The sequence below is a fragment of the Salmo salar genome, chromosome ssa05 (assembly GCF_905237065.1).
Source record: "Salmo salar chromosome ssa05, Ssal_v3.1, whole genome shotgun sequence".
Classification (NCBI taxonomy): Eukaryota; Metazoa; Chordata; class Actinopteri; order Salmoniformes; family Salmonidae; genus Salmo; species Salmo salar.
In genome coordinates, this window is record NC_059446.1 from 24870185 (window position 1) to 24892884 (window position 22700).

Genomic DNA, 22700 nt, shown 5'->3' on the forward strand with positions numbered 1-22700 from the left:
TACAGTAGACTACAGCCAGGCAATATGTTCCTCCACCATGTACAGTAGACTACAGCCAGGCATTATGTTCCTCCACCATGTACAGTAGACTACAGCCAGGCAATATGTTCCTCCACCATGTACAGCAGACTACAGCCAGGCAATATGTTCCTCCACCATGTACAGTAGACTACAGCCAGGCAATATGTTCCTCCACCATGCACAGTAGACTACAGCCAGGCAAAATGATCCTCCACCATGCACAGTAGACTACAGCCAGGCAAAATGTTCCTCCACCATGCACAGTAGACTACAGCCAGGCAAAATGTTCCTCCACCATGCACAGTAGACTACAGCCAGGCAAAATGTTCCTCCACCATGCACAGTAGACTACAGCCAGGCAATATGTTCCTACACCATGTACAGTGAATTACAGGTAATATGTTCCTCCACCATGTACAGTAGACTACAGCCAGGCATTGTGTTCCTCCACCATGTACAGTGACTACAGCCAGACAATATGTTCCTCCACCATGTACAGTAGACTACAGCCAGGCATTGTGTTCCTCCACCATGTACAGTGACTACAGCCAGACAATATGTTCCTCCACCATGTACAGTAGACTACAACAGGCAGTATGTTCCTCCACCATGTACAGTAGACTACAGCCAGGCATTATGTTCCTCCACCATGCACAGTAGACTACAGCCAGGCAATATGTTCCTCCACCATGCACAGTAGACTACAGCCAGGCATTATGTTCCTCCACCATGTACAGTAGATTACAGCCAGGCAATATGTTCCTCCACTATGCACAGTAGACTACAGCCAGGCATTATGTTCCTCCACCATGTACAGTAGACTACAGCCAGGCAATATGTTCCTCTATCATGTACAGTAGACTACAGCCAGGCATTATGTTCCTCCACCATGTACAGTAGACTACAGCCAGGCAATATGTTCCTCCACCATATACAGTAGACTACAGCCAGGCAATATGTTCCTCTATCATGTACAGTAGACTACAGCCAGGCATTATGTTCCTCCACCATGCACAGTAGACTACAGCCAGGCAATACGTTCCTCCACCATGTACAGTAGACTACAGCCAGGCATTATGTTCCTCCACCATGTACAGTAGACTACAGCCAGGCAATATGTTCCTCCACCATGTACAGTAGACTACAGCCAGGCAATATGTTCCTCCACCATGCACAGTAGACTACAGCCAGGCAATATGTTCCTCCACCATGTACAGTAGACTACAGCCAGGCATTATGTTCCTCCACCATGTACAGTAGACTACAGCCAGACATTATGTTCCCCCACCATGTACAGTAGACTACAGCCAGGCAATATGTTCCTCCACCATGTACAGTAGACTACAGCCAGACAATACGTTCCTCCACCATGTACAGTAGACTACAGCCAGGCAATATGTTCCTCCACCATGTACATTAGACTACAGCCAGGCAATATGTTCCTCCACCATATACAGTAGACTACAGCCAGGCATTATGTTCCTCCACCATGTACAGTAGACTACAGCCAGGCATTATGTTCCTCCACCATGTACAGTAGACTACAGCCAGGCATTATGTTCCTCCACCATGTACAGTAGACTACAGCCAGGCATTATGTTCCTCCACCATGTACAGTAGACTACAGCCAGGCATTATGTTCCTCCACCATGTACAGTAGACTACAGCCAGGCATTATGTTCCTCCACCATGTACAGTAGACTACAGCCAGGCAATATGTTCCTCCACCATGTACAGTAGACTACAGCCAGGCATTATGTTCCTCCACCATGTACAGTAGACTACAGCCAGGCATTATGTTCCTCCACCATGTACAGTAGACTACAGCCAGGCATTATGTTCCTCCACCATGTACAGTGGACTACAGAAAGGCAATATGTTCCTCCACCATGTACAGTCGACTACAGCCAGACAATATGTTCCTCCACCATGTACAGTAGACTACAGCCAGGCATTATGTTCCTCCACCATGTACAGTAGACTACAGCCAGGCAACATGTTCCTCCACCATGTCCAGTCGACTACAGCCAGGCAACATGTTCCTCCACCATGTACATTAGACTACAGCCAGGCATTGTGTTCCTCCACCATGTACAGTAGACTACAGCCAGAAAATATGTTCCTCCACCATGTACAGCAGACTACAGCCAGGCAATATGTTCCTCCACCATGTACAGTAGACTACAACAGGCAGTATGTTCCTCCACCATGTACAGTAGACTACAGCCAGGCAATATGTTCCTCCACCATGTACAGTAGACTACAACAGGCAGTATGTTCCTCCACCATGTACAGTAGACTACAGCCAGGCAATATGTTCCTCCACCATGTACAGTAGACTACAGCCAGGCAATATGTTCCTCCACCATGTACAGTAGACTACAGCCAGGCAATATGTTCCTCCACCATGTACAGTAGACTACAGCCAGGCATTATGTTCCTCCACCATGTACAGCAGACTACAGCCAGGCATTATGTTCCTCCACCATGTACAGTAGACTACAGCCAGGCATTATGTTCCTCCACCATGTACAGTAGACTACAGGCAATGACTTAATAAATTAATGCAAGACAATTGGTTGCCAGGATTTGCTGTTTGTATCTGGCCTCTCAATATGTGCGTAACGGTGCAGACACATGTTCATTGTTGTCATACTGAGAGGTGATGTAAGGCTTGCTACCTTGGCTAGATCCTCCAGAGATGCACAGGGCCAGTTGCCTTTATTTACATAATAATGGAGTCAGTTGATAACTGGGATTTATTATTATTTCTACACATTATTATACACAACTATATAACACATCCTCAGTCGAAGGGGATTTCCATCAACCTACAGAGGCACATACTAAAGTACGGCCTTTCTTGTGTTAGCATCCTTATATGTACCACCGCGCCTCTAGATGTACCACCCTACATGTACCACCTCATCCCTATATGTACCACCTCACCCTTAGATGTACCACCGCGCCCCTAGATGTACCACCTCATCCCTATATGTACCACCTCACCCTTAGATGTACCACTACGACCCTAGATGTACCACCGCGCCCCTAGATGTACCACCACGCCCCTAGATGTACCACCACGCCCCTAGATGTACCACTGCGCCCCTAGATGTACCACCGCGCCCCTAGATGTACCACCGCGCCCCTTAGATGTACCACCGCGCCCCTAGATGTACCACCGCGCCCCTAGATGTACCACCGTGTCCCTAGATGTACCACCGTGTCCCTAGATGTACCACCGTGTCCCTAGATTTACCACCGTATCCCTAGATGTACCACTGCGCCCCTAGATGTACCACCGTGTCCCTAGATGTACCACCGTGTCCCTAGATGTACCACCGCGCCCCTAGATGTACCACCGTGTCCCTAGATGTACCACTGTGTCCCTAGATGTACCACCGTGTCCCTAGATGTACCACCACGCCCCTAGATGTACCACCGCGCCCCTTAGATGTACCACCGCGCCCCTAGATGTACCACCGCGCCCCTAGATGTACCACCGTGTCCCTAGATGTACCACTGTGTCCCTAGATGTACCACTGTGTCCCTAGATGTACCACCACGCCCCTAGATGTACCACCGCATCCCCATATGTACCACCGCATCCCCATATGTACAACCGCAATCAGGAAAACCACAGAGAGAAGAGTGGATGTACAATGGATCTCAAGTCGTTATATTTAGAATATTTAGATGCTGCTCCTGATTTTGTGTCCTTTAATTAAAGAAATGTTGACAGATCTTTTTGAATCTCCCTTGAAGAATAAATACAATGTTTGGTAGATCACTAGAAAGAGTGGAAATGGCACTGTTTGTTCTTGGTTTAAGTTAGGTTTTCACTGTTTGATTCATTGGTCTAATTTTGAACTGACCATTTTTGAAAACCTAACTGAAACCAAGAACAAACAGTGCCATTTCCACTCTTTCTAGTGATCTACCAAACATTGTATTTATTCTTGAAGCAACATTTCTTTAATAAAAGGACATACGTTAATATCCAAAGATTAGCTGCGGCAGAATAGGTAAATAAACAAAGTCCCAAGACAGAATTACTATTTCAACAATGAGTATATCAAAAAGATGTGTGTGAATAGAAAGACCAAACAGGAATAGAAAAAAATGGCTCTGTAAAAGTTGTGCCAGTTGTGACCAAATCGTTGTTCTAATAAATGGTTAGTACACAGTGTGTAGGAGTCCCTTCAACCATTCCTCTTCAGTTGTTGTGATAAGACATTACTTCTGGTTTGCAAAAGTTGTTGATATCTCAAACTATTGCACAAATTACAACAATCAAGAAACAAAATATGCTTAATATCTCTCTATCGCCTCTGCTCTGTTGACACGGGCAATATGTAACCATCAATTTACATCCCTCCTGTGTTGTGTTTTCTCTGCTTGCTGTCAACGCTCCCGTCAGTGAGATTGATACCGCACAGCCCCTGAAAGGCTCATTTTCCTGTGCACCGTGCTAAGTTGATGATCTATTAGTAGTAACTGACCACCACTGCTATTTTCCAAGTTGGCACCTGTCCAAAATTCAGCTGCCTGTCGTCAGCTGACATCACCAAACGGTACGCTGGGAGACTTGGGATGGTGGCAGGCAGCGCCAGAACATTCCCCACTCCGTTTATCCATATTTTATAGGCCTTGGGAACTAACCGGCCTGGTAATCAATGTCCACAAGCATAATCCCCCTCTGTATTTCTCTCCCCTATACCCACAGCAGTACTATAGAGAGACGGCTACTTTGTAGTGTTATCTAAAGCTCTCTTTGAAAGACTGGTGCCATTTGTAGGTCTACCCTTTATGAGAATAATTCTCTGAGATAGCAAGACATAATGCTGGTGTGTCTGCCTGATTCCATGTACAATGTACGACAATCACAATATGTTCTGGTGAAAGCACCTGTTGTACTGAAATGAGTGTGCATTAGTGAGCTGATTTCAAATGGATGACCTGTGGGGACACTTTGAGCACAAGTATTATTGCATTTTCAGCTTTCTATCCGCCCACGGTAACTGATTCGGTGGACATTGACATGCATTCAATACATGTGAATGCCATCTGTGCTCCTGTCTCTGCCAGATCTACACTAAACAAAAATATAAATGCAACATGTAAAGTGTTGGTCCCATGTTTCATGAGCTGTTTGTGCACACATTTGCACAGCCATTGAAGAGGAGTGGGACACCATTCCACAGGCCACAATCAACAGCCTGATCACCTCTATGCAAAGGAGATGTTGCACTGCATGAGGAAAATGGTGGTCACACTAGATACTGACTGGTTTTCTGATCCACGCCGCACACTTTTTTTAAGGCATCTGTGACCAACAATAATAGTAGTAATAATAGTAATAATACTTTAAAGTACTACTTAAGTAATTTTTGGGGGTATCTGTACTTTAATATTTATATTTTTGACAACTTTTACTTTTACTTCACTACATTCCTAAAGACAATAGTATACTTTTTACTCCATACATTTTCCCTGACACCCAAAAGTACTCGTTGCATTTTAAATGCTTAGCAGGACAGGAGAATTGTCTAATTCACGCACTTATCAAGAGAACACCCCTGGTCTTCCCGACTGCCTGTGATCTGACGGACTCACTAAACACACATGCTTTGTTTGTAAATGATGAGTGAGTGTTGGAGTGTACACCTGGCTAACCGTAAATACATTAAAAAAAAAAAAAAAATGGTGCCGAATAGTTTGCTTAATATAGGGAATTTGAAATTATTTATACTTTTACTTTTGATACTTAAGTATATTTCAGCAATTACATTTACTTTTGATACATAAGCATATTTAAAAACAAATTCTTTCAGAATTGTATTCTTTCACTTTTACTTGAGTCATTTCCTATTAAGGTATCTTTACTTTTACTCAAGTATGACAGGTACTTTTTCCACCACTGGTTGCATGTTGCGTTCATATCTTTGTTCAGTTTATAATGGTTGAAGTAATTTCCCTTGTGGTTCTTCATTTTCCAGCATTTTCCATAGGTACCTGATTCACCTTTTTTTATCTCCCTCCCTCTCTCTTCACTCTGTTTAATTTCTCATCTTCCTCTGAATATTCTCTGGAATTGTTTTCCCTCATCTCTCATCTTCTCGTTTGTCTCGCGGTTGCTACCCACCTTCTGTTTCAACATTCTGAAATCCCCATGGGAGAGGAGCAGAGCTGTAGATTAAATTCAGTCTCTAATTGTTGAAGAGCGGAGAAGGATTAGTAGGTTAGCGGTGGTGCTGGTGCTAGCAGAAGGTTGTGGAAGTGGTTATTTTTAATGTCTCTAACAGAGATGTCTGTTTTCTTTGGAGTGGGGAAAAACTAGACTCTGAAAAAACAACATTGCAGAGGAGCGAGTGCAACCCTGGGAAGACATTTAACTAGTTCTCATGTGACTGGCCATGTGACTGGCCATGTGATGTGAGAGTCATGAGCTCTGCTAAATCACCATGCTGGAGGACAAGGAGCCAATGGTGGGGCTTCTGTGTGAAAAAAGAGCAAAGAGAAAAGCTATAAGAGAGACCTAGGGAAATTTCCATTCCGATTGCTCACTGGCAACCAACCAAGGCTGAACGCTGGACTCTCCTCTCCCTCCTTCCGCAGCTGTTTAGACTGACTGATCTGTCTACCCAGGAGACCATCTTCTGTAACAGTAACAGTGGTGCTCATGTCATTTCCCATCCTTTTATTCATCCACCCACTAAACTTCCTTTAGAAACAATGAGAGGGCCTCCCGAGTGGCGCAGCGGTCTAAGGCACTGCCTCGCAGTGGTAGAAGCAACGCTACAGACCCGGGATTGATCCCGGGCTGTATCACAACCGGCCATGATCAGGAGTCCCATAGGGCGGCACACAATTGGCCCTGCATTGTCCAGATTAGGGGAGGGTTTCGGCTGGGGGGGCTATACTTGGCTCATTGCGCTTTAGCGACTCCTTGTGGCGGGCTGGGCGGCTGCAGGCTGTCCTCAGTCGTCAGTTGAATGGTGTTTCCTCCGACACATTGGTGCGGCTGGCTTCCGGGTTAAGCAGGCGGTTTTTATGAAGCGAGGTTTGGCAGGTCATGTTTCGGCGGACGCATGACTCTACCTTCGCCTTCCGAGCCTGTTGGGGAGTTGCAGCGATGAGACAAGATCGAAATTGTGTGAAAAATAAAATAATAATAAAATAATAACTATGAGAGGTTCATACAGCATCCAAGATGTAGGCTATGTCAATCAAGACCTACCGCAGGCTCTTTCTGACTTGTAATTGGTGACCAGTATGGCTGTCTGAGCTGCTGCCCACCTCTATTCATCACCGGTGTGCCCGAGGCTCCCATGAGGCTCTCTCACACACACACACACACACACACACACACACACACACACACACACACACACACACACACACACACACACACACACACACACACACACACACACACACACACACACACACACAAACAGTCCTGTCCTTCATACACCCACTCACTTGCACACAGCATCACTGTGACCTTTACGCAATGTCCTTCGGTACCACAGATGGATAGAGCCCCATTCACACAATCAACCTGTGGGCTAGTTGGGCCTGCTGTCTCTTATTCACTAGGCCCTTTTGTGGCTCTACAGTATGTTTGCAACCATCTGGGTAGAGGTTGTTAAGGACCACCTCGGAGAAAGGCCTTGCTGTGGATAAATAAACAAGACATTGTCAGGAAATGCTTCCATACAATTTGCAGTGTCGTGTTCGTGTTGGAAGCAAATTTCCCACTGTGCAAGTAAGCATTTCACTCTTTTACACCTACTGTATGGATATTTATCAGGATTCCCAGTAGCTGTTGTTAAAGCAGCAGCTACTCTTCCTGGGGTCCACACAGAACATGAAACATGACATTTTACAGAACATTAATAGACAAGAATAGCTCAAGTACAAAACATGTGACAAAAAAAACTTTGATTGATAGATTGATTGAAACTTCTATTTTTGTATGTCGACTGATGATGGTGAGAGGCATAGGGATATGTGGGAAACCTGAACCCTTCCTAGGGGGAATGGGAGATACTGCTGGTGGTTTTTGATAATAGGAGATCTTTCCCTCGTAACCTGTAAAAAAATGTATTTAGATTCGGCGGGTTGTACGGAGTAAGGAAGGCATAATTATTTGTTCGAATTATTGACATTCATAGAGAGGTTATCATACAGTGTATTCTCTTAGCTGCCTTGGTACTGAGGAGACTAATTCAGACACTTTTTAAATTGTTCCTCAAACTTAACTTCACTGTTTTGATAAGTCATATTTCTTATATATCATGTATGTTGAGTATGTTATGCAACCACAATGAATCGGAATCTTTAAATTAATTATATCACATATCTGAATAGCCATCGAGTACAAATCAATATGAATTTGCTTCAGGAGCACTCAGGATGTACTCCCTCAGCATTGGCCTCCCCCATCTACGTGAAGTCGCACAGAACGCTAATTATCTTTCACTATCATTCCTTGCAAAGCTGAGATCTTTTGTGAGGCAGTCAGGCTTCGGTTGCCGAGCATGTGCTTCTGGAAGAATTTGCTGTTTAGTAATTGGTAAAAATGCTAAGGAGACAATGAAGCAAAGTTAAAACTGAAGAACACTCTCGGTTTCTAGTGAAGAGACTCAATGTTGGTGAGGATGGGCTATAAGAAATTGAAATATTCGATTTGTGAAAAGATTAGATGAACTCTAGTGCTATCCAAAGTTAATCCACCCCAAAAAATCCATTACAATTAACCATGTTTGATATGAGAATTTGTGGTAAACAAAGGTATGAATATTGTCCATTAACCAAAATGCTAGTTCTAAGAAAGCCATATTTCTAACCTCTTTGCTGTTATATTCACAAGCTTAAGGTAATTGTCCAGTGTTTCCAGAAATATGACCTATACTTGATTACAATATGAGTAAAATAATTTTCCTTCCAAAACATGGTAATTAAACATGTTAAAAAGCGGCGTTTCCGTGTTAGAATGGTGTTGGCGTATACCGGTCATTAAAAATATTAATGCGAGCAGACGGCTGATTGGCCAGCTCATCGTCCTCAGGAGGATGACATCATCATCTATGAGGAAATAGCAAGGATTTTAAAAGGTCTGTTTAAGATACAAGTTTGAGGTGGTGATTTTTAAGTGTTTTTCCTCCAATTTTTTATTTGGCCACAAATACGAGTATAGGACAGATCAATAACATTAGGTATGTGTGAATAGAATATGAACTTTCAAAAGTGAGATTTTCACTGGACAATTACTTTAATAATACAGTGAATTCGGAAAGTATTCAGACCCCTTGACTTTTCCCACATTTTGTTACGTTACTGCCTTATTCTAAAATTGATTCAATAGTTTTCCCCCTTATCAATCTACACACAATACCCCATAATGACAAAGCAAAAACATTTGTTTCAATTTTTTGGAAAATTTATTAAAAAAATCACAAAAATGAAATATCACATTTAGATAAGTATTCAGACTTTTTACTCAGCACCTTTGGCAGAGATTACAGCCTTGAGTCTTCTTGGGTATTATGCTACAAGGTTGACACACCTGTATTTGGGGAGTTTCTTCCATTCTTCTCTGCAGATCCTTGATCCTGACTAGTCTCCCAGTCCCTGGCGCTGAAAAACATCCCCACAGCATGATGCTGCCACCATTATGTTTCTCCGTAGGGATGGTGTCAGGTTTTTTCCAGATGTGACACTTGGCATTCAGGCCAAAGAGTTCAATCTTGGTTTCTCATGGTCTAAATCCTTCAGGTGCCTTTTGGCATACTCCAGGCGGGCTGTCATGTGCCTTTTACTGAGGAGTGGCTTCCGTCTGGTCGCTCTACCATAAAGACCTGATTGGTGGAGTGTTGCGGAGATCTTCATGACCTTCAATGCTGCAGAATTTCTTTGGTAATCTTCCCCAGATCTTTGCCTTGACACAATCGTGTCTCGGAGCTCTACAGACAATTCCTTTGACCTCATGGCTTGGTTTATGCTCTGACATGCACAGTCAACTGTGGCCCTTATATAGACAGGTGTGTGTCTTTCCAAATCATGTCCAATCAATTGAATTTACCACAGTTGGACTCCAATCAAGTTGTAGAAACATTTCAAGGATGCTCAATGGAAACAGGATGCACCTGAGCAAAATTTTGAGTCTCATAGCAAAGGGTATGAATACTTATGTAAATAAGGTATTTCTATTTTTTATTTTTAATACATTTTCTAAAATATATAAAGACCTATTTTTGCTTTGTCATTATGGGGTATTGCGTGTAGATTGATGAGAAAAAACATTTATTTAATCCGTTTTAGAATAAGGCTGTAATGTAACAAATGTGGGAAAATTCAAGGGGTCTGAATACTTTCCGAATGCACTGTATTACTAATAGTTGAGCAATACTGCACCTGCCACAAACCCAAGGATCCACAGAAGCCATCCATTCCCATTTTCTAAACAAAAACGATAGCAACATTATACACCGATTTAAAACATATACATTGCAATCCATTTAAACATGATATGATGAGGAGACTCTCACCACTGGAGTTTAATCAAATTGATCACCGCCTACAGAAAATGTGATGAACTGTTTTAGTATAAATCAATAAGTTCTTTCCACCTTTATGCTAATATAGAAGAAAAGGCTTAAATTGAACTTTAATCCACCGCAAAGGCTCCCAGACTGTTTAATGGCTCTAAATTTCACATAACTGCTCGACTGACACTTGAATATCAGGTCCATCTTCATTTGGCTACGTCTTAAGATTTTAAAGTTCAGGTTCCTTTCTGAGCCAAGGCCATTGAGACCCATGTTAATGGCTATTTATATTCCAGAGCCATACTTGCCATTATTTTCTATTAAGAATTATATCCCATTCATTCATTATTGCTACCCTATTGATGAGCTTGATGGTAATATGTGGTGCAGGTCATTTAAATGTCATAAGGAGTGTGTGGTAGTGAGTAGGTGAACAACATGTTGAGCAGATGTATGAAGAGTGTAATCGAATGCTTATCTAACCTCTTTCTGAATGGTATTGCCATGCTATAGAGCTTTAACTAGTGTTACTAGAGTCACTAAACCAACCTAGGAGAATCATGCATGGACATTATAGTCATAAACACTAGAAAGAAACTACATTTGTCACAGGGCTTGGGTTATTTCTGTGTTAGATCCCTTAACAATCAGTGGCCCCGACATGTTGATTGGGAATATTAATCTTGATGGATTTCATTGGCCGCCTACCTGTATCCATTAATCAACTCTCTCATTGGTACAGTATGGGGCGCTTTGATTCATCACCCCAACAGATGAAGATGAACTCAGCAATATATTTCTCATCATAACACCACACTCCACATACATATTAATAGCGTAGTTTTCATCTCGTAGGCATGAATCATTTTTGTAGACAGGGAATTTTAACAGCCACCCGTTGCGGGCCCAAGAACAATACATAATCAAGTGCTTTAAGGTACGGCCAAGAAAAACAAACAACTATCCGAGCCACATTTTCGAAGTGGCATTTATTCGACATAGCAACTCGAAGGGTACTTACGCAGCCTCTATGGATGTACAAATTTGCTTGCAGTTTGTCAATAGCAATGTATGAACAATGACTTAGTATTATCTCTGATCTTGTTTATGAATACTTTCGCACTTTACAAACGTCAGCATGCAGCATGCCGTTCACTGCAGTGGTGTATTGGTTGCATTGGTCAAATTTGGACGTGATGCTTTGAAGAATATGACATAGCTAGATCAATGTGATTGCATCAAGTGAGTGCATGGGCCTCACATCTTTAGATTACAGTATTTCTCTTTAGATTATAATTATTTGCAGTGTATTACACCTATAGACTGTATATTAAGCCTATTGAAGATCACTTAATTTGTCAATTGTACACAAGGTACAAACAAAATTGGACTTCTGATTTATCCAAACCCCTCTGAAAGACACACATACTGGTTGGAGCGGGGAGCTGCCACACTGGGTGCCCATGGATAAATTGTTGGGGTGCTTAGGTGCCTAGAGTCAATGACATCTAGGATTTGATACTAGCAACCCTCCGGTCACCAGCTAATTTCCCCGCAAGACCCAGGATTCGACCTAGCAACCCTCCGATTGCTGTCACACCTCTCTAACCACTAGGATACCTGCCACACCTAGGTTTGTGCAATTGGCAGTATAGTAAGCTTATTGAAAGACTATTGAAAGGCTATAGATTTGAGCTACTGAGTTGAGTTGCCCCACCCTCATGTACTATTGGTTAAATGACCTGTCAGTCAGGCTGAAGATGTTTCTGATTGGTCGGTCCTGTGTCTCCAGGTGTACGACCAACATTACAAGGCCATGCTGGACGGTATGGAGACAGACAGTATCATGGAGATTGACCCCGCCCATCGCACTGAGATCTTCAGGATGGGGAACGGCAGTGATGAGGTGCTCGTGGTCCATGACTTCAAACATGTAAGTGTTGTCAAAATTCACATTTGGTACAGTATAGCTTCTGCATATTTCATATACTGTCATTTTCTTTTCTTTATTATAGTTTTTGTGCAGAATGATTGTGTTTGTGTTCGAGCCCTTTCCAAATTGCTGTTAGATTGTGTGAAAGCATTTCTGTTCTCCGAAATCATATCATCTTCTTTGACAATACCCTGCACTCTCTCCTGTGTTTTTCTCTCTCTCTCTCACGGAAAAAGCTGATATCCAATGTGTGTCATCTAATAACAAGAGGTTTCAATTCCCTCTCATATACAACCCCTTATCCACCACACACACACACACACACACACACACACACACACACACACACACACACACACACACACACACACACACACACACACACGTAGGTAACTGCCAAAATAAAGGAAACACCAACATAATGTCTCTTAATAGGTCGTTTGGCCCCCACGAGCCAGAACAGCTTGAATGCACCTTGGCATAGTGTCTGGAAATCAATTGTAGGGATGCAACACCATCTTCTACAAGAAATTCCATCATTTGGTGTTTTGTTGATGGTGGTGGAAGACGCTGTCTCAGGCCCTGCTGCAGAATCTCCCATAAATTAATTTGGGTGGAGATCTAGTGACAGACTGCCATGGCATATGGTTTACATCGTTTTCATGCTCATCAAACCATTCAGTAACCACTCGTGCCCTGTGGAGGGCAACATTGTCATCCTATGGGGGCATAGCCATGGTAGCCAAAATAATGTCCAAAATAATGGCCTGCCCAGCATTTTTATACATGACCCTAAGCATGATGGGATGTTAATTGACTCAGAAACCACCCCTGTGTTGAAGCATATGCTTTCAATATACTTTGTATCCCTTATTTACTTGTGTTTCCATTATTTTGGCAGTTACCTGTACATATATATATACACACACGCACACACAGACACACACACACACACAACCATACCTGAATATCATGTATAAAAAACAAAAAACTGTTTTAAGTGAGAAGTAGGCATTGGTCTGAAACCTAAAAAGAAAGGAAATGAGCACCACAATGCCTACTCCACCCATGCTCTACCAAGGTTTCCCAGTACACAGCTTTGACCTACTACAATAGCTATGTTGGTATATTATACTTCCAACAATGTGTTTTCTGGTTGCTTAGGATTCAAACTTTCTCAAACAGCCTAATTCATACTCTGAGAGGAGGTGCTTCCACAATAATATGATTTGTACAGCATACAAGGTAAAGTATTGGATTCTTCACACACCACACTAATTCCATTCCACTACCGTTTCAAGCTTTTTTTTATTATATGAAAGCAAGCTTTGCTTATATACTTACACGATTGTCGTGCTTGATTGAGAGAGGTGTTTTATCTTCTAGTAATGTGGTGCCTGCCTGTATTTCCTTTAACCTTTTTATTTAGCAATTCATGTCATTGAGAACTAAATATTCTACTACTCAAAGTCTCTATGAACAGAGGAGGTCTTGAAGAACAGATGAGTAATAGAATCAGGTAGGGTAGCACTGGGCTTGAATAAAAAAATCCTGCATAAAAGTGAAACTGACAAGGAGAAACATTTGCAACATAGTTTTCTGCATGTGTCTGATTTTGTCTATTTCATGTAAAACGGATCAAACATCATTTCTGACTGGACGACAGCTAACGTTGTCATGCTGTCTTAAAAGTATAGGCTAATGGTTTTGTCACTCGCAATGCTCATTATCAGCCACTCACCACTGGTCTGTTTGCATATTAGTTGGCTATCTAGGCCTAACTGGTGAGACTGACACATACTAGCCTACTACCGACATATATCTACTCTCTGTGTTTAACTTACTTGTAAAGGCTCAGCTAGGTCATTGAATGTTCTTCAATAAGATGATTCTGGACTGTAACAAATAAAAGGGTTTCAAACTCATTCCATGGAGGGCCTGGTGTTTTTTTTTTTTTAAGACCTAGACAACCAGATGAGAGTTCTTTACTAATTAGTGACTTTAATTCATGAATCAAGTACAAGGGAGGAGTGAAAACCTGCAGATACTCGGCCGTCCGTGAAATGAGTTTGACACGTGTACCAGGCCCACATATAGACCTATCCAGCTAGCTGGCTAGCTAGTAGCCTACGCTTCAGACTTGCTAATTATTTAAACTGAACTATATAAGGCAAATCTAACAAATCTGAAAATACAATTTAAAAAATATGGATAAATATAGTCAGAATTTTCATGTTTGGTGATGATTAATAGTTTTATGAGTCGTTGTTGGAGATTATCTCAAAGATAAGAAGGGAGATAGTGAAATTCTGACAGATCCTCTCAAAGCACGCTTTACGCTCAAGCACATTGAAATATAACAGGTGAACAGATTGGACTTGGTGCTTCAATGGGAATGTTGTCTAGAAAAATGAGAAACATACCGAAAATGGTTTATTGTCCTTGCAAAAGTCTAAATTATACATTTAATTCTGCCCTGGAACGGGAGGAAGAAAGGAATCTGTGTATGATCTTTTTCAATAGGAATGCAGTTCTAGTCATTCCACATCTACACTACATTTCACATACTTTTTTTGCAGGCTTCCAGGCATTCATTCATCTCATTCTCATTCACTCATTCATCAACATGAAAACTGTGTGGCATTCGTGGATCTACTGGTCGGAAAGCATCACAACCTCTCCCTTAACTACTGTCACATAGCTAGAAATGTTAGTGGGGCAAGCTGATGAATTTCTGCACCAGCAGAGAGCCTGTGCTGCTGCTCCCCCTGACATCATAGTCATTATCCTCGGTGGAACAGACTTGGGACACACAAAGGGAACAGCCCTAGTAAGTCAGATGCGTGTTGATTTGGCGGTAGTCATCCAAATGTTCCCCGGAACAACGATGGTCTACTACGACATCTTGCAGCAGAGGAGTTGGATGTTCCAATGGGAGGAGGACATCAACAAGCGCATAGAGATGGCCCGGCATCCTGTCAACCAGATGGTGTTTGCATTTCTCCGTGACAGGCCTATGCCCGCAATCCACCACCCTGCCATCAAGCAGTGTGTCTCTGGGCAGTAACATAGAGAAGGTATGCATCTCATGGAGGAGGGCAATGACCTCTTCCTTGAGAGTCTGAGAGCTGGTCTCTCCTCTGTTCTTTTTAAAATTTTCATTGTTTTACCCCTTTTTTCTCCCATATTTCATGGTATCCAGTCTTGTCCCATCGCTGCAACTCCCGTATGGACTCGGGAGAGGCGAAGGTCGAGAGCCGTGTGTCCTCAGAAACACAACCCAGCCGAGCCGCACTGGTTCTTGACACAATACCCGCTTAACCCGGAAGCCAGCCGCACCAACGTGCTGGAGGAAACACCGTACACCTGGCGACCGTGTCAGCGTACATTGCGCACGGCCTGCCACAGGAGTCGCTAGAGCGCAATGGGAAAAGGACTTCCCTGCTGGCCAAACCCTCACAACGCTGGGCCAATTGTTCCGCCCCATGGGTCTCCCGGTCGCGGCCGGCTGTGGCAGAGCCTGGACTCTAACCAGAATCTCTATTGGCACAGCTAGCACTGTGATGCAGTGCCTTAGACCACTGCGCCACTCGGGAGGCCTCTCTCCTCTGTTCTAGCAAGACACATGCAGTAGTACACACCACCACAGTTACTGCCCATTGCCTGCCACTCCACAAACCCAAAGGCCTTTTAAAAGCCACCTAATACATTCAAATAAGTGTGTGTGTGTGTGTGTGTGTGTGTGTGTGTCGGGAGGGAGGGAGGGGGCTGTCAAAACTATTAACGAAAGAATGGTGAAAATGGCAGAATCGCAATCTTCTGATCCACAGGCGGTAACTCTAACCATTACACTATAAAACCTGTAACATTGACTTTGACAGACCATTTAAATTGACAGTTTGTTTCTCTTGCTTGGTAAAAAGATAATAGTCTAAAACAGTTGATTTGTTGAAAACCCGCAACCCCTGACTACTTTTTACTTGTGGATGGCGACTTCAGATTTTCTGTGAAAACACAGAAAAGTAACTGTATTGATCAGTCAACACAAATTTGGATTACAATAATGAAATAAAGGAAAGAGAGTATGCCGGAGCTGGAAACAATTCTACACGTGGAAACAGTGATGCTGTCAGTCAAGTCTGGTAAGTTGTCTGATGCTAGCATGCACAACTGAGGTTCTGTGCATTTGGGGTTCAACCATTTACTATATGCGGTTCATAACTAGCTTCCTGTTTCTTAACAAAACAGTTTTCTTGGCTATGGTTTGTGTTGTGGTCTTGGTTGTTCTTAGTCGAGGAAATGTAAGTATTCAGACCCTTTACTCAGTACTTTGTTGAAGCACCTTTGGCAGCAATTACAGCCTTGAGTCTACTTGGGTATGACGCTACAAGCTTGGTACACCAGTATTTGGGGAGCTTCTCCCATTCTTCTCTGCAGATCCTCTCAAACTCTGTCAGGTTGGATGGGGAGCGTCAATACACAGCTATTTTCAGGTCACTCCAGAGATGTTCGATTGGGTTCAAGTCCGGACTCTGGCAGGGCCACTCAATGACATTAAAGAGACTTGTCCCGAAGCCACTCCTGCGTTGTCTTGGCGTGGGCTTAGGGTAGTTGTCCTGTTGAAAAGTGAACGTTCGCCCCAATCTGAGGTCCTGAGCGCTCTGGAGCAGGTTTTCATCAAGGATCTCTCTGTACTTTGCTCTGTTCATCTTTCCCTCTATCCTGACTAGTATCCCTGCTGCTGAAAAACATCCCCACATCATGACGCTGCCACCACCATGCTTCACCGTAGGGATGGTATTGGCAGCAGATGAGCGGTGCATGGATTCCTCCAGCTCTAGGAAGAGTCTTGGTGGTTCCAAACTTCTTCCATTTAAGAATGATGGAGGCCACTGTGTTCTTGCAAACCTTCAATGCTGCAGACATTTTTTAGTACCCTTCCCCAGATCTGTGCCTCAATACAATCCTGTCTCGGAGCTCTACGGACAATTCCTTCGAGCTCATGGCTTGGTTTTTGCTCTGACATTCATTGTTAGCTGTGGGACCTTATATAGACAGGCGTGTGCCTTTCCAAATCATCTCCAATCAATTGAATTTACCACAAGTGGACTTCAATCAAATAGTAGAAACATCTCAAAACAGGCACATGAGCTCAATTTCGAGTCTCATAGCAAAGGGTCTGAATACTTATGTAAATAAGGTATTTCTGTTTTTATTTGTAATAAATTTGCACAAAAAGTAAACTGTTTTCGCTTTGTCATTATGGGGTATTGTGTGTAGATTTGAGGATTTTTTTTATTTAATCCATTTTAGAATATGGCTGTAAAGTAACAAAATGGGGAAAAAGTCAAGGAGTCTGAATACTTTCCAAGTGCACTGTATGCGGTTCTCGGTAACAGCCGGACGGCTCATGACGAAAGGCGGGGAGTGGGTTGTTAACCTCCAATCAAGTTGATTTTAACATTGAGCTCCATATTAAAGCTTCGTGCCGGTCGGCGTGACTAAAATAGAATGGAATATCTAATAACAAGAAGTTTAGTTCACTCACACTCATACTCAAACACACACGCGGCCACACACACACACACACGCACACACAAACACACGTTGCTAGTTTCTCCTCCAGCCCATCCAATCTGAATGATCCACTTCTGTCAGTGAAGCGAATCCACCGAGGAGATGTGTTTGGCCAGGCATGGCCACGGGAGACGACATTGTGAAACAAGTGAGCGAGCAGAATAATCCTCATTGTGATTGCAAATGAATAGAAGAGAGTGGAGGAAAACACAAACCTTATTATAAGTTATACTAACTGTAAGTTGAGGGGGATGGGTTTGGAATGTATTTTTATAAAGAAAGGATGTTTCAAGTCTTTACTAATTAAAAAGCCCCCTTTAAAACAATCTCTGTCAAGCCCAAGGGCTGTGTATGAGGAATTGAAATGGGCAGATATTGCCGCTTAAGGCCAGAGGCGAAATCCCTTTTCTATTGTTTCAGGCTAATACAGGGAACATGCTGCAGGAAGAACCTAGGGAACTGGCTTTCAAGCATATTCAACAGTCTATTATATGAGAATCATTATGGTCACACAGTGCAACCACCTGTATTTTTATGTAGCTCTTCTCAACAAAAAATGATGTAGTCATTTCATGAATAATTCGACGCAAACAGTAGTTCATATTTTGTGTAATATTCAATCTGGAACTACAGTAAAGCTTTGAATCAATGATATTACACAATCACTAACCTTCAAGCAATTTTGAAATACACAAGAATATAAGAATACATTTCCAATATTGATGTAGAATTTACTTGGGGCGAGAGTATAGACTAGAGTAGGCCTACCTCAATGCCAGTTTCCCAGAACCTTGAGCTTGACATCAATACAAAACTTGTGTTCTACAACTGTATTAAATCTAGACTAAGACTAATCTAATGATCCCGTTTCATTTGAACCAAAATACAAGTCTGCCAGACTCCCTGTGTCACACCCTGATCTGTTTCACCTGTCCTTGTGATTGTTTCCACCCACTCCAGGTGTCGCTTATTATCCCCGGTGTATATATCCCTGTGTTTCCTGTCTCTCTGTGCCAGTTCGTCTTGTTTGCCAAGTCAACCAGTGGTTTTCCTTGCTCCTATTTTTTCCTCAGTCTCTTTTGGTTCTAGTCCTCCTGGTTTTGACCCTTGCCTGTCCTGACTCAGAACTCGCCTGCCTGACCACTCTGCCTGTTCTGTCTTCAAGCCTGCCTATCCCCTTGTACTGTTTGGACTCGGATCTGGTTACTGAACCCCTGCCTGGCCTGACCTCGAGACTGCCCTTCGTCTCTTTCTGTTTTGGTCTCTGACCCGGTTTATGAACTCTCGCCTGTCCCCGACCTACCTTTTGCCTACCCCTTGGATTAATAAATATCGGAGCTCAACCATCTGCTTCCTGTGTCTGCATTTGGGTCTTGCCTTGTGTCCTTATAACCTGTATGAGCAACATACCTCAAGTCATTTATCTTTATCTTTATGCTTTATCTTGGCCAGGTCACAGTTGCGAATGAGAACTTGTTCTCAACTAGCCTACCTGGTTAAATAATGGTGAAATAAAAATAGCAATCAAGATGCTATGCTATGCTATACTGTAATAATATGCTTAACATTTTAACATTAAATAATTAATATTTTTGTTGAACTACATACTGTTTCTCAGGTACTCCAATATCCAAAAATGACATTGTTTTTTGTTTACGGCCAGCGGCATGAATCCTGGATTGTGTCCATTCGGGAATAAACAGAAGAAAATGAACTGAAACAGGAAGGAACTACTCGGACATGTCCAATAAGAAACGCTAATTTTGGTTTTTCCATTTTCTGCTGTATTCCCTAATGAACACGACCCAGAGCTAATTATAGACGTGATGATAGTCGCATTGGTTGAAGCTCAGTGTTAAATTCAAATCTCCCTACCATCATATCTAAGCCAATATGACACCAATCAAATCAACTTTATTGGAGGTACACAACACACTCCCCGCCTCTTGTCATGAGCCGTCCATCCGTTACTGAGAAGCACATACCAGATCTTTTAACAGGGTTGTTAGCAATTAAGTTTTAAGAGTATTTCTAGCTCAAATTCTACACGTTGGGTTAAAACGAGACTATAGCGGCCACAAAGTGACCATTGGACTTGGGTTTAACTAACTTTGTAGGTGCAACAGGTTTTATAAAATGTATAATTTATCACTCTCAAAAGCACATTTCCGTCCATTAAGAAACGATGTGCTACCTTTTTGTAGCATTTCTGACAATGCTAACATATTTTTTAGCCGAGAGTTCTATAACACCGGGTTGGTTGCTTGTCAACAGCACAGCTGCTTGCACCATGCTGCCAGTCATAAGAAAGGTATGAGAACAAACCAAGGCTACTGTATATAGCTAGCTATATGGTGGTATTCAAGCTGAGGTTAATCAATAAATGCAAACAGATATTTTGATTAGCTAGGTAGCTAGCTAGCTACCGTTACCTAGCTAACATTAGCGTAAGCCACCTAGCTAAGGTTATCCACAACAAATTGGAATTCATAACATATCATACATATTGGAAATTCGTAACATATTGTACGAATTGAAATTCGTAACATATTATACCAATTGAAAATCGAAGAGTATCTTACGAATTGCAATTCGTAACATGGATGATGGACACCCACAAATGAATACATACCATACGAAACGTAACATATCATACTAAATGCAGTATTTGAGATTCTGTACAGAATAATACAAAATGCTATGAGATCAGGATGCAGCAGCATGCAGTCAAAATAAAACAAAATGTTAGAGATCAAATTGCAACAGCGTGCACTCAAAAGAAACGGAAATGCTTGCTAACTTGGTTAACTACGTGATTAAATGACACACACACACACTTATGTTAATGTCTTAGGTGGCTCTTAAAAAAGCCTTTGGGTTCGTGGAGAGGCAGGCAAGTGGCAGGTGGTGTGTACTACTGCATGCATCTTGCTTGAACGGAGGAGTGACCAGGGCCCGTATCCACAAAGCGTCTCAATCCTCAATCCTGTTAAAACCAGTTTTAAGACAAAAAAACTCCAGAGTATGGCTGCGTTTCAAAATCCTAAAAGACACACCCTCGTCCACTTACCCTTGCCTTGTGCCCTTGGGGGAATCCCCGCGGCCATATTTGTCGTCGGCCCAAATTATTAGCCAAGCAAGGGAAGTTTGCAACGTAAGCCCCTCAGCCCTCGTTTTTAATGAAGTTTGCGATTGTACAATTGAGTTCCCTTCAGGGCCTGAAATGCCCCATAATTCAATTTGTGATGATTGGACATCCGCTAAGAAAAGTCAGCCAAAACTTAAAACGTTAATTAAGGACACCTGTCGACAACATCCTGTGAAATTGGAGGGCGCGCAATTCAAATAACTAATCTTAATATTTAACATTTATGAACATACAAGTATCTTATATTGGTTAAAAGCTTAAATTCTTGTTAATCTAACTGCTTTGTCCGATTTACAATAGGCTTTACAGCGAAAGCATACCATGCGATTGTTTGAGGACGGCACCCCACATCAACATATTTTTCAACCAGCACAGGCTTCATAAAATCACAAATAGCGATTAAATAATAACTTACTTTTTGAAAATCTTCCTCTGTTTGCAATCCCAAGGGTCCCAGCTACAACATGAATGGTCGTTTTGTTAGATAAAATCCTTCTTTATATCCCAAAAAGTCTGTTTAGTTGGCACCATCGATTTCAGTAATCCACTCGTTCAACATGCAGACAAAGGAATCCAAAAAGATACAGCTAAACTTTGTTAAAACAGGTCAAACTACATTTCTATTTAATCCTCAGGTGTCCTCGCGCGCCCACAGACTAATTCCCAACTGTGACTCCCGGTGCCAAAACTCAAAATTCTTCCTCGTTTTGGAAGAAACAAGCCTGAAACCTTGAACAAAGACTGTTGACATCCACTGGAAGCCATAGGAATTGCAATCTGGTAGCTGGAATTACATAGGACCCATAGCTTTCCATTGAAAGAGCATGGGATCTCAACAACAACAACAACAAAAATCTGGTTGGTTTTTCTTCAGATTTTCGAGCCACCATATCAATTGTGTTATAGTCTCAAACATTATTTTTTAACATTTATACAAACTTAAAAGTGTTTTCTATCCAATGATACCAATTATATGCATATCCTGGCTCCTGGGCCTGAGTAACAGGCAGTTTACTTTGGGCACGTCAGTCAGGTGGAAATTCAGAATAAAGGACCCGAGCCTGAAGAAGTTGTGTAACGTCAATATGGAATATGTAAATAAGTTAAAATTGTGCTACTAATGCACAAACATGTCTCCTAAAAGTAATTAGGTTTTTGTTTGGTTAGCTTTTGGAAATTTTAAAACATTTTCCTTCTTCGGAAGTAGCTAGGCAAGGGCGGTCCATTTAAAATGAATTCCTTCCTCCCTCGCCCCTTGCCCTGCAAGTGTAAACTCGTCAGACATCATGAAACGTAATCAGAAGTGTCCACTTCATTTGAGGACTGAAGGGAGAGGGCGTGTCTGTTAAGTGTTTGGAATGCAGCCTAGGTTTTAGGATGATGTTAAAAAACTGTGCAGATAAACATTGAGCCAGTTGTAAAATCAACTCATAATAGTTTATCTCAGCTGGTAATCACGACA

General features: G+C 42.3%; 1 protein-coding gene across 1 annotated transcript in view; it reads left to right on the top strand.

The window, feature by feature from the left end:
• The window catches only part of tnmd (tenomodulin), a 74780-nt gene that overhangs the window by 24659 nt on the left and 27421 nt on the right, over window positions 1-22700 (top strand). Inside the window, exon 3 of the mRNA XM_014199076.2 lies at window positions 12373-12513. Coding sequence (XP_014054551.1) covers window positions 12373-12513 — 141 coding nt within the window. The remainder of the gene's footprint in view (window positions 1-12372; window positions 12514-22700) is intronic.